This window comes from Malus sylvestris, chromosome 8 (assembly GCF_916048215.2).
Source record: "Malus sylvestris chromosome 8, drMalSylv7.2, whole genome shotgun sequence".
Classification (NCBI taxonomy): domain Eukaryota; kingdom Viridiplantae; phylum Streptophyta; class Magnoliopsida; order Rosales; family Rosaceae; genus Malus; species Malus sylvestris.
The window spans coordinates 13,734,405-13,747,432 of record NC_062267.1 but is presented as its reverse complement, the minus strand read 5'-3'; the positions used below and the strand labels follow the sequence as shown (position 1 = coordinate 13,747,432).

General features: G+C 38.7%; 1 protein-coding gene across 1 annotated transcript; it reads left to right on the top strand.

Annotated features, from left to right (window-relative positions):
• The first annotated feature begins 3,550 nt into the window (after positions 1–3,550).
• Positions 3,551–12,670, top strand: LOC126631383 (putative UPF0481 protein At3g02645). The gene is made up of 3 exons (XM_050301527.1): positions 3,551–3,806; positions 4,196–4,339; positions 12,165–12,670. Exons 1-3 carry the CDS (start codon positions 3,551–3,553, stop codon positions 12,668–12,670), a joined length of 906 nt encoding a protein of 301 aa, XP_050157484.1.
• The last annotated feature ends 358 nt before the right edge of the window (positions 12,671–13,028 follow it).

Here is a 13,028-nt window from a genome sequence, read left to right as displayed (position 1 = left end):
TTTAAAATTTCATAGCCCTAATTGAAATACCAATTGTTCTTCAAATACCAATTCATTCATACCATTTAAATTGACCCTCCAAAGTGCCAAACTACTTAATTTCAAACTTTATTTCTAATATATTCTGCCATCCAACTACTTAAATTCAACATTCAACATGCATGTAACAAAACTAAAATAAGTTTAGTTACAAACCTTAAAAAAAAAAAAAAAAAAAAAAAAAAAAAAGCTTAAATTAAGTTCATGAAGATTGTTGCCCTCTTCGGCCCTTTGCAATTGTTGATGATTGTTGTTGGTCCCTCACTATTGTCAGTAAACAAAGAAATTGTTTAGAACAACCAATTAAATAGTCAAATTGAAACATATGTCAATAATAAAATAAAAGAGTACTATTAGTGTAGGAGAATCTGTTTAGGATTCTTTTGGGCTAGATCTTGTAAATCCTCGTGGGCTTAGGATTTCTTGTATCTCAAGTCAAGTGACTAGTATATATTTGCAATATTTGTTATCAATGAAATCAAGGAATTACAATTCTACATGGAATCACTAGTTTTAGGTTCCTTTTTTTCCTGGTACAACCCTAGCCTCCTTCCTCTTGCTTCCCAAATTGCCGTCCCCCTCTAGGTTAATATTCCCCCACTTTTAATTCATTTGCTGTGCTTCCCTCCTACATATTTTCCATTGCTACACAAGCTTCTTCATCCTTTACCCTCACTAGATCCTCTCTCTCCAGTCCTAATGTTGCTCACTTTTTGAAACTCACAGATTTCAACTATCTTCTTTGGCTTAGTCGAATGAAGTCGTTTCTTCTCAACCACAATTTATTTGGCTACGTTGATGGCACGACTTCGGCCCCTGCCACCACTCTTCCTGCTGCTGACAAGGAACCTATTAAACCGAATTCGGCTTATTCTTTATGGTTTCAAATTGATCAACTGGTTGTCAGTTATTTGACTTCCACTCTTTTCGAACCTATTTTGTCACTTACCATTGGCAAAACATTTGCCAAAGACATCTGGGATTGTCTCGATACCCATTTTTCTCAGGCTTCACTGGTAATACCATAATCACCAATTTCAACTTCTGGCACTTAAGAAAGGCTCCCGCTCCATCTCTGATTATCTTCACCAGGCTAAGGTTATTACTGATTATCTTGCTGCTATTAATCAACCTGTTTATAATAATGATTTGGTGAGCTCTATCCTTAAAGGTCTTGTCCTGATTTTTTGATATTCGTTACAGCTATTATTAACTCTCCCCCTTGACCAGAGTTCCCTGATTTGTGCTTAAGTCTCATGACTTTCGAGGCACATGCCAAATATGACCACAACACTGTTCTAATGCTTGCTGCTATCCCTGCCCTAGCCTTTTCCTCTCGTAGGCCAGTCCCCAGAGCCCAATCATGTGCAACCTCATCAAGGCCTTCAGTAGCAGCCTCCAACTGCCTTTCATGTCCAAGGCCCAGTTAATCCTATGCCGCAGCAGCCCCATGCACCGCAACACCCATTTCCATGCCCTTGTCAGCATCAAGCCCGCACCTTCCACAATCAACGTCCACATGATTGTAGTTGAGGACGTGGCTGTGGTGATCTTTGTGGCAGTGGTCGCAGTGGTTACGATGGTTGGTCTGCAAACCTATGGGCTTTTCAACCTCATCCCCAACAAGGTATTCTTGGTGCTCCTTTATGGCTTTGGTGTAATTTCTACAATTCTCCTAGGCATCATGTCTCTGCTTGCCCGCACCGCCTTGGTCCTCCTTTTGCCAGCTATCATGCTCTTCCACCTAGTGTAGCTAATGATCCAACACGGTACTTCGACACCGGTGCCACTCACCATATGACCAATAATGGAGCTGCTCTCCATGACCCTTTTTCCTTATCATGGTAACGATTCTGTTCTCGTGGGTAATGAGGTCTCTCTCCCTATTAATCACACTAGTTCTCTTCCTTTCACTCTCGGTTCTCATAAATTTCAGTTGAATAATGTCTTACATGTTCCATCCCTTAAGAAAAATCTACTATCTGCTTCTCAATTTACTATAGATAATTCGGTTGCTGTCACTATTCATCCTTTTGGTCAAGCTATTTCTAACTTTTATACTGGTTCTCCGTTGTTTTAGGGCCACTATGAGGGTCACATCTATCTTGTGCTGTCGTCCCGTCCGTCCACCTTCCATGTCGCCTCCTCTTCCCTATGGCACTCCCGTTTTGAACATTCATCGTTTGAAGTTTTATATCAATTATCTTTAGGTTCTATGTCTAAATTAAATTAGGCCTTTTGTAAGCCATGCATGTTTTCTAAGTCAAACAAGCTTCCTTTTACTTTAAATAATATTAGTGCTCCATTTCTGTTTTATTTAATTCACTCTAATGTTTGGATGTCCTTTACTCCGTCTCTTTCCAGTTTCCCTTAGTATGTGCTATTTACAAATGATCATAGTCATTACTCATGGATTTTGCCTATGCATGCCAAATCCGAAGTTTTTACACACTTCGAATCACTCTGCAATATGGTGAAAATATATTTAACTCCTCCATTAAATTCTTTCAAAATGATGGTGGTACATAATACATTAATATTTCTTTTAAATCTTTTGTCATAATATAGGAATCGTTCATCGTGTCTCATGTCCTCACATCCCTGAACAAAATGGTTTGTGAAGTGCAAGCATTGTCAGATCTCCACTGTCACACAACTTCTCCTTAACACCTCTCATGCCCTGTCATCTTTATGGGTCGAAGTTGCTCTCACAGCCACCTTTATTATTAATCTTCTTCCTTATTTGAGTCTTGGTTGGTCTAGTCTCTATTTTTGTCTCTTTGGTCATCACCCTAATTTGTCCACTCTCTGTAAGTTTGGTTGTGCATGTTACCCGCACTTAGGAGTTTATGTTACTAACAAATTGGAACCTCGTTCCAAAGAATGTGTTTTTGTAGGTTACAGCCTACAATACAAAGGATATTAGTGTCTTTACCCGGAAACTAATCGAGTTTTCATCTATTGTCATGTCACGTTTAACAAGATCACTTTCCCATTTGAACGTTATGCTGCCCCTGCAGCCTCATCCACCACTGTGCCAATTCTCCTAGAGCCCAACACTACTTTCGAACTTGTAGTGTCCAACCTTGTAGCTTCAGCAACTCCTGCTTTACCACGTCTAGCCCATGCCCATCTTCTGCTCTTAATGACTTTGTGCCCCTGCAAATTCCGCCTCAGCCCAGCAGGTCACATATCAATGTGCCTCAGCTCAGTGCACCTACATTTGGCTCGTCTTCTTTCTCCAGTGCTCCAGGTCTATCGCTACATCCACATATTGATCCGGCCGTGATTGCTGGTTCCACTAATTAGCAGCCCATTATTGAACAACAAGCCATTTCCTCCGCCTTTCTGGTACCTCTAATAATCCATCCAACAGCCACTAGTTCTAGCACTAGCCACTCGAAAATTAAACAATTCACTGATTCCCCATGGCTTCACTACTTTTTCTTTTGATTTTGTCAAGCCTACGTGCTTTATACAGGCATCTCGCTTACCTAAATGACATGCTACGATGACAGATGAGTTTAATGCCTTACTTAAAAATGGTATATGGTCTCTTATTCCATCACATACCTTTCAAAATTTAGTTGGTTGCAAATGGGTTTTTCGTATTAAGCGTCATACAGAAGGTTCTATTGAGCGCTACAAGGCTCATTTAGTTGCGAAGGGCTTTCATCAACATTATGGGTTTAATTGTGATGAGACGTTCAATCCAGTTGTCAAGCCAGCTACTATTCATCTTGTCCTCAGTTTAGCAGTTACCAATGGTTAGTCCATTCATCAACTAGATGTCAAAAATGCATTCTTACATGGTCACTTAACAAAAGATGTTTTTATGGTCCAACCTCCGGGCTTTGTGGATCCTAGTTGCCTCATCATGTCTGTAAGTTGCATAAGGCGCTCTATGGTCTCAAATAGGCTCTTTGTGCTTGGTTTCACCGGTTCAGTACTTTTATACTTCGTCATGGCTTTGTACAAATCTTGACCGATCCATCTCTTTTCACCTTCCACCATGGTACTACTCATCTTATCTTATTACTTTATGTGGATGATATTATTTTAACTGGAAACAATTATATGGCTTTGCAACGCTTTATAGATCTTTTGGGACACAAATTTGAAATTAAAGATCTTGGTTCGCTTCATTATTTTTTAGGCATTGAGGTTCAACCCACCTCCGATGGTCTTCATCTTTCTCAGACTAAATACACTCTTGACTTACTAAAGCGGATAAGTATGACTGATTCAAAACCATGCAGTACTCTGATTGCCTCTCGTGCACAGCTGTCTAATGAAGATGGTACTCTCTAATCCTTTAGAATTTCATCATCTATTCATATCTCTACAGTATCTCACCTTAATTCGTCAGGATCTTGCTTATGCGGTAAATCATCTTTCTCAATTCATGTCTCGTCTTACTCACACTCATCTTTCTCAATTCATGTCTCGCCCTACTAACACTCATATGTTAAGGGGATCATTGAACATGCAATTACTTTTCAGTGCTCTTCCATTCCTCATTTTTTGTAGCTATTTCGATGTTGATTGGGCTGGGTGTTCAGACACTCCTCACTCCATTTTGGGATTTCTTATTTTTCACAAGCCTAATTTAGTTTATTGGAGTTCCACCAAGCAACTAGCAACATCTCGTTCTAGCGCTGAAAACGAATATCGTGCTTTGGCTTATGCTTATACTGAATCGATTTGTCTTTCCTATGTTCTTTGTGACCTTCGTCATCCAGTACGATCACCCATTTTCTTATTCTATGATAATTTGAGCACCACCTAGATGGTTGCCAATCCGGTTTTTCATGCTCAGACAAAACACATTGAGTTAGATTATCACTTTGTTTGTGAACATGTCAAAATTGGTACCCATAAGGTGCACTTTATTCCTTTTGTTGACCAACCTATGGATGTTCTTACCAAGGGGCTTTCATTACCACGCTTCGCACTCTTGCGGTCCAAACTTGTCAATCCTTGTGGGCTATAGTGTAGGAGAATCCGTTTAGGATTCTGTGAGCTAGATCTTGTAAATCCTTGTGGGCTTAGGATTACTTGTATATCAAGTCAACTAGTATATATTTGTAATATTGTGTTATCAATGAAATCAAGGAATTATAATTCTACAAGTACTTTCCTTTTTAACTTTGTACGAATCAAATCTTCCCCTTAATATTCACGAGCTTTATTTGGGAATTATCATTGATTGTTGTCAAGTGTTTGTACAAGGATGGCATCATTGGGACAACTCATGTTGTTGTTTGTGCTTTATTGTTGTTCATAGTAGAGTGATTTGGCATTTGAAATATGAGTTCTCTCTCAATGAAAGAACAAATTGTTGGAACCAAATTTGCGCATATTCACAAACAAAGGTGAAATCTAGTCAGACGTACCCATGATCTTCGATGAGGGGACAATGGAATGATCCATGGGGTGTGGTTGAATCCGAATATGATTGCCTACATATCTTCTGGAAAAAGAATCAAACCACGAGTATAGTGTTATGGAAGAATGGTATAAAGCATCCTTGATGAATAGCCTATGGAGCAGTGTTAACAAGATGAGTTATCCATGGTGTGTCTACGCATAGACAACGGTGTTTGCACCTCTTATAGGCTAGATATAACATATGTGCCTTGGAAAAAATGAAGAGACTAATCCTCTCCTGATAAATGCTAATACTAGAGTATTTATAGGGATCTTCAGAGTCCTTGTAGGGAAGTAATCCTCATTCAAATCGGGAGACTATCTATGAGGAAATCTTGGATAAGATATACAATCCTCCTAAGATAATGATTATGTTGCCTAATCCCCAAGATATCCTAAATTAGGATTTCCTTACTTGGAAGACAAGTAATATCTTTAATAAGCCTTAAGCCTAGCTTGCTCGATTTGGTTCCAACAATTGGTGCTTTCATTGAGACTGAACTCTTATTCTTCTCAGCCAAATCATTCTACCCTATGGAAGCTATATCCAAACGATCGCCTAATAGACAAGTCACACACCAAACGAAGAAGATGCCTCTTTTATGGACTAGGTCTGGGATGGTGTACTAAAGATACGCACATTGGTGAAAGATCTTCAGAAATCTACGAGCCAAGGAATGGGCAAGACTCATTAAACTAGACGAGAGGATGAGAATTATTGAAGGCACCATTGTTTGTTTTGAAAACTCCACCACACGAGCTCCCCCAAGGATGACGGGTCTAAACCTCGACAAGTAGGTCTAAGAACTCCTTCCGAAGGTATGCCATGGGAAACCACAGCAAACCCAAGGCCTACCTTGGATCCGATTTCCGGGAGGAAAGTTGTTCCCTGGAATCAATCGCATAGCAAGAAGATAAGAATACTTCCAAAATACATGGAAAGGAAGAAAGATGGACCAAGAAAGGAAACCACTCCAACATCCCCACAATTTTCAGGTCAAAAACTACCCAATTTCCCCTCAATGGTATTCTTATTGTCTAGTTGTAAATCTTTGATGCCATGGTAGGCCAGGTTCTAATAGATAATGGATCAGAAGGTAACATCATTTTTAAAGGCGCAGCTGAAAGGAAGAGCATCCTTAGTAAAGTTAACTTAAGAAGATCCACAATCTAAACTTTTAATGGAACTTTGCTCCACACCATGGGGACGATACAACTCAAGGTTCGAGAAAAACCATCTGAACACTTGATGACGTTCCAGGTCATGCACAACCCATCTCTTTACAACTTTATCCTTAATTGAGAATGGCTGCACAACATGGGCAAAAATCCCTCCACTGATAATTTGTTGCCCTGATATCTGGCCATAACAGCAAGCAGCGAAAGGTCAAATATTAGGGAAACTAAAGAATTGATGCTAAGAATGAGAGCCCCTGTTGGTGAAAGGTCGACTCTCCACTAACCTCTCCGGTGACTTGAGTAAGAACCAGCGTCATTCGAACTACATGCAGTTTGATTCCCTTCCCAGGATATGTAAGCAGTCCACCGCAGACTCAATTGCAATGCCATTGTTTGCACAAAGATAAGCCCATGGAGAACTCATCTCCCAATGTCCCACCATAGGCTTATCGTCAAAAGTAATCCTTCATGTAATTTTTACACCATATCATCTTTTTCTTAGGACTACACTAGTGATTTGATTCTTTATCCTGGAGATATGTAAGCAATCCTTTCCGGATTCAATCACGCCCCCTTTTCGATCCACGTACGTTTGTTCTTTCTTTTCTTTTCTCATTCTGGTGTAGTGAGTATCTTATTCATCCCACATAAATGCATAAATTTTGAAAACCTCGCACGAATGCAAGTCTAAAAATTCAAAGCAACACTATCAAAAGACTCTCTTATAGTTAGAGTATAAAATATCGGTAACGATGGAGATATTGATATGCAAATTTGCAGAAATATTAATGGATATATCCGATATCAACAACGATATCGGTTGCCTTTGATGGAAATATCAAAATTTGCTAAAAAAACGAGGAAATTTGAAATCAATGTTTATGGAATGTCATATAAGGCCACAACACATGTATGAATCAAGAATGAATGATTATATACTGTCTAAAAAATAAGTATGTGATATTTGATAATGAAAAATAAGTATGTGATATTTGATAATGAAAACATCTTTCTAATGACAAGTAATAAAATAAAACATTTCACTAGAACGAATAAATTACACATAACTTAATTGAAACTTCATTATGAAAGCAACACAAGTTTTATTGAATTAAATTAATACCATATAGAATGCTTAGGTTTATGGAGTTAAAAATGATAGTCAATCTTCATCTTTCATTTTGATTAGGCCTTCCTACGGAGTACTTTCCAATTGCACCAATCTTCAAATATATGATAGACTGAAAGCTGAATTCACATAATAGAAAAAGAAACCAAGAAGAAACTTGACCATTAGTCTTCAAATTTTTTGCTGAAATTGTTGCAAGGATACATAAAATATTGAGGAAATTGACTGATTTTTGGAATTTTTTTGCCGAAACTAACTGATTTCTGGAAATTTCCGAGACATGGGGTGAAATGTACAATTCACCCCTGTACATATCGTTCCCTGAATTTTTAGATATTTTCATGGAAATATCGAGCATATCTAGGATATTTCCAACACTGCTTGTAGCTCAGTCAATCTTGAACGATTAGCAGCTTGGGAGACTCGAACCGTAATAAGCACGGTAACGATTGGCGGGCTACGGGCATGGGCACATGGTGCCTTGACCCGGAAGTCCAATGCACCATCCGGCCTATGAAAAGTTTATACAACTAGAAAAGTTGTGGGTTATAACATTCAAACTTGGGCTCTATACAATTCAAGGAAATAGTTGAAAAGGCGACCCGAAAATCATCCGAAGGTGGCTCTAAACTCCGACCTTGAGTACGACTACTTCTATCCCAAACCAACATACTAAGTCAAGTATGTTTTGCAACATTATAAGTTAGTAGGTCCTAAAAGGGCATCCAAACTATGCAATGCTTAAGAGGAATTTTATTCCAACGGAACTCCAATACACAGAATGTTTTGACTAAGCCAGCCAAAGTAGTCCAATTGAAAACATTCAGGTCTGACGCATAAGGTTTGACAAAAGAATTCAAAATCTGTTTCGACCCCACATGTTGACAATCGTCTCCAAAGAATTTTCGTTAAGATTCACTGGAGATGAACATGAAATTCAGTCCGGGAAGAAAAATCCCTTCCTGGTACTATATTGCAAGAATTGAAATTCTTGACCTAAAGAACTGGAGCAAGGCATAGAGAAACCAACACATGTTTACAGGATATTTTTAAGAACGACCTGAAGCTTTTCAATTCGATAAGTGTATTTCAATAAGTGTGGAGCAAAAGTTTTCTCATGGGTTTAATATTTAATTCCTTGTACTGGAATAATGTGGTGCTCTGAATATCGCGATGAGAATCCTTTATGAAGGCTAAGTTTGAGAGGCAATGTTTCCCCGAATCAACGTTGCTGAGGAGGGCTGTTGAGCTCTATCCCAAGCCCACAAATTTACTCATATTCTGCTCCGACACTTATCTCTCATATAAAGTTCATTCACTTATCTCTCATATAAAGTTCATTTACTTTAGAGGGTTATCAGATTGAGATCTTTTCCATAAACAAAGAAGGAATAAAGAGGAATCCATATTATTGGGAAAAAAAAAAGTTTGAAATCATGGAAGGGACAAGGCCCCATCCTAGCTAGAGAAGCCTTAAAAAGCTAGTCTCCTTTGGCAGCTTTATTTCCCTTAGAAGTAGCTAAAGATTCTCTAGGAGTTTCAGGTGCTGGATTAGACTTTTCATTTCCCTTAGAAGTAGCTAAAGATTCTCTAGCACCACGTCAAGATATTCTCAAGAGATGTGTAAACTTCCTTGTAGCCTGCAGTGGCAATTGCTACTCTAAGAAGGACTAGAGCTTCGTCTGCATTACAAAATTTGCTGGCGTAAGAGGGAAAGGCAACGTGATCTAGTGAAGGCCAAATCATGAAAGGAGGCTGGATCATTCCTTCGGATCTTATTGGAACAGCTGGCGGACAATTGTCGTTTCGGGGAAGTGCAATCACAAATACCTATAGGGAAGAACGAGGGTAGAATTTAATGCAGGAAAATAAGTAGTGGCTTTGCTTAGTGAAGGTGGAAGATCCAACGGAAGTGCTGAAGAAAGGAACTCATACATCTTGGACATCCCTTGTATAAAGTCGAAGGTCCAGCTGAAGGCAAAGAATATGAAACGGGCAATTCGTTCACTAGAGATAATGAGACGAGCTCTCTATAGAATAAGGAAGCTGAAGAAATGGTATGTCTTCTTCTCCGAAGAGGGACATCTCCCTCCTCTCCAAGACCTTTAGGTGTAGTATCCTTAATCAGTAGTTGGGGTTGTGGAGAAACAACCGGTGGCTGCGAAAAAGAATTTTTGGGTCACTTTTGTTTGTTTTGACCAGAAAACAAAACAGCTGATGACCTGTAATAGCGTTTTGATTACTTTTTGGGGGTTTTCAAGAAGATGATTCCAAAGTACAATAGTTATCCTAAAGGTCATAAAAGTGCACAGAAGGTGTTGAATTGTCTCGGATTGCGTTATGAAAAAGTCAAGCTTCCAAAAATAACAAGACATTGTTATGTAAGGAGAATACAGCGTTGTATAAATGCCTATATGCAATGAGTCAAGGTTTAAAATGACATCTCATAATAGAACGATGAAGATTCCCCAAAAAATTATGCGTTATCTCCTATTAAAGCCTAGGTTGTACCGATTGTATATGTTAATGCATACTGCAAGCCGGCCCTCTCCCTCTCTAGTTCAAAATACAGTAAAAAAAAAAAGGATAGATTCTTGCATATAAAAAATCGGTATTTTTGTGATTGACAAGAGGATGAAGGTGCAGACCATTTTTCAAATAAAAAATCCATCACACTACCGGCGCTCCGCCTGGAACTTGGACGAGTTGAATATCAGAGTGCGCAACAAACAAGACTAACAAAATAAGAATATTATTAAACAAACGAGAATGCCGAAATGACTACAAAACTCTAAAGGCTACATTGTGAATGACTTATTCTCAAACTAAATTACAAGCTCTATTTATAGAGAACTAAACCTAAGAAACCCTAACTTAGATGGGCTAGGCCCAAATCATAAACTAACAAGCAAAACCCAAATATTAAAATAAACCTAAATACTAATATTTTCCAACACCCCCCCCTCAAACTCATGGCGGTACACGACATGGGTTTGCCAAAGTAGATGTGGATGCAAGACTCCAAATTCCAGTGCCGATGCCGATGCCAATGCCGATGTCGATACCGATGCCGATGCCAATACCAATATCGATGCCGATGCCGATGCCAATGCCAAATTTCCATTCCAAGTTCAAGCTACCATGCCTAATGCAAGCATACACGGGCCACAAAACAACCATATTTTTCCCCTTTTTTTTCTTCCTTCATCCTTTCCATGGTTCCTTTTTTTTTTTTTCCTTCTTTTCTCCTTCGTCCCCTTTTTTTATTTGCTGGGGGATCTTCTCCTCTGCAAGCAAAACTTTTTTTTCTTTCATTTTTCTTTTCCTTGCAAACAATCAATACCAACTAACAATCTGAACACGAATGACAACGAAAACAAGCAAATAGATACCAACCCAAAGCAGAATAAATCTCGAAGGATCAAACCTGATCTTATACTAAGTTGAATATCAGAGTGCGCAACAAACAAGACTAACAAAATAAGAATATTATTAAACAAACGAGAATGCCGAAACGGCTACAAAACTCTCTAAGAAAAATTTCTCTTTCAAAAATTTCTCTAAGAAAAAAAAATCAGCGTGTCTAGTGAGAGAGAGTGTTATACTTTATTCTATTCATCAAGCCTTGTCTTTGGCTTGATAAGATTGTTCTTCTTGTACCCATTATTTTGATGTAGTGGGAGATTGATCGCTGGTCCATGCACATAGGGCACAAATTGCCAAACAACGTAAATTCTTGATGTCTATCTTTTCACTTTACACTGTTTTTTTTCTATATTGTAGTACCGTCGATCCTAACATCTATACTTTCCTTCTTCATGTGCCGATTCGTATAATTAATAGGAACTTTTCAAGAGCATAAGAAACAGAGTTTTGTATGAACTTGGTGCATTCCATTTGAATTCTTTCAAAGCATTTGGGGTGGGATGTATAAAGGTCTATGTGTGTTTTCTCTTTCAAAAATCGGGTGTGTATATTTTCGATTCGTGGGTTAATTTTGTCAATTATGTTGATTAGTTTTGATTGTTGTCATATATTCTCAATAGTTGGTTCAGCTTGTTGAAAATATCATAGTGAAAAATTTGTTTGTTGTTGTGTTAGTGATCAACATCTCGTTGTCAGCAATTATGATTTGGAGCAACAAACACATCAGCAATAAGCAACGAAGCTCCACATGACATCGAAAACCCATACATTAAAGGTTGTACCCAGTGCACAAGGCTCCCGCTTTACGCAGGGTCTGGGAGAGGTGAATGTCGGCTAGCCTTACCCCCATTTATGGAGAGGCTGCTCCCAAGTCTCGAACCCGAGACCTATCGCTCATGGGCGAAGACACTTGTCATCGCACCAAGTGCGACCTCTATCGAAAACCCATACATTCCGTTAGCAAAATCAATGAATCAGGAGTTGAATGTTTTGGCTCCCTTGTCCTCTTCGTGTTGTATCTACAGAGTTCCTGAACGACTGCGGCGTGTAAGTGAAAAGGCTCACACACCTCAAGTAGTAGGTCCTCTTCACCATGGAAAGAAAGGCCTACAAGCAATGGAAGAGCACAAAAAGCGGTACCTACGAGATTTTATACGCAGAACCAGGGTCAGCTTGGAGGACTATATAAAGATAATAAAGGACCAAGAGGGCAAGATACGCAGTTGTTACGCAGAAACTATCGAGTTTAGCAGTTATGACTTTGTGAGAATTGTTCTAGTGGATGCAGCATTCATTATTGAGGTCTTGTTGAGGCACCGTTTCCATGAATTGCAGGACGAGAATGATCGTATATTTAACAAACCATGGATGCTGCAGGACGTATGGCCTGACATACGGCTGCTTGAAAATCAGTTGCCATTCTTCGTTCTTGAGGATCTTTTTGACCCAGATATAACCCCTAACTAAAGGCGTGTGCAAAGCACAGCGTTTTTTTTACCAGCTTTTGTTTGGTTTGGTGTGCTGGTGCTTATTCCCAGCTTATGTATTTGCTTCTATGGAGTTTTTTCTCCATTTAAAATATATATATATATATATATATATATATATATATGCCGCAACTTTAAAAAAAAAAAAATATATATATATATATATATATATATATATTTATGTGGAGTGATTGATGGGAGGAGAAAGGGGATTCATTAAAAAAAAATAGTAGAGAAGAACAATATGAGGAAGCAAAGGATTTTTTCAAACTGTCAGTCGGTGGTCTTTTTCCAATCAAAGGTCCATATCTCTTCAAATCTCCTAGAAATTCAACTGT

What these genes read in the sequence shown, in the direction of transcription:
- LOC126631383 (XM_050301527.1), top strand. Translation starts at nt 3,551, where the DNA reads ATGACAGATGAGTTTAATGCCTTACTTAAAAATGGTATATGGTCTCTT. An exon ending in CAGTTTAGCAGTTACCAATG is followed by an intron (nt 3,807 to 4,195) that starts GTTAGTCCATTC and finishes ATTATTTTTTAG; the next exon opens with GCATTGAGGTTCAACCCACC. An exon ending in ACAGCTGTCTAATGAAGATG is followed by an intron (nt 4,340 to 12,164) that starts GTACTCTCTAAT and finishes ACATTCCGTTAG; the next exon opens with CAAAATCAATGAATCAGGAG.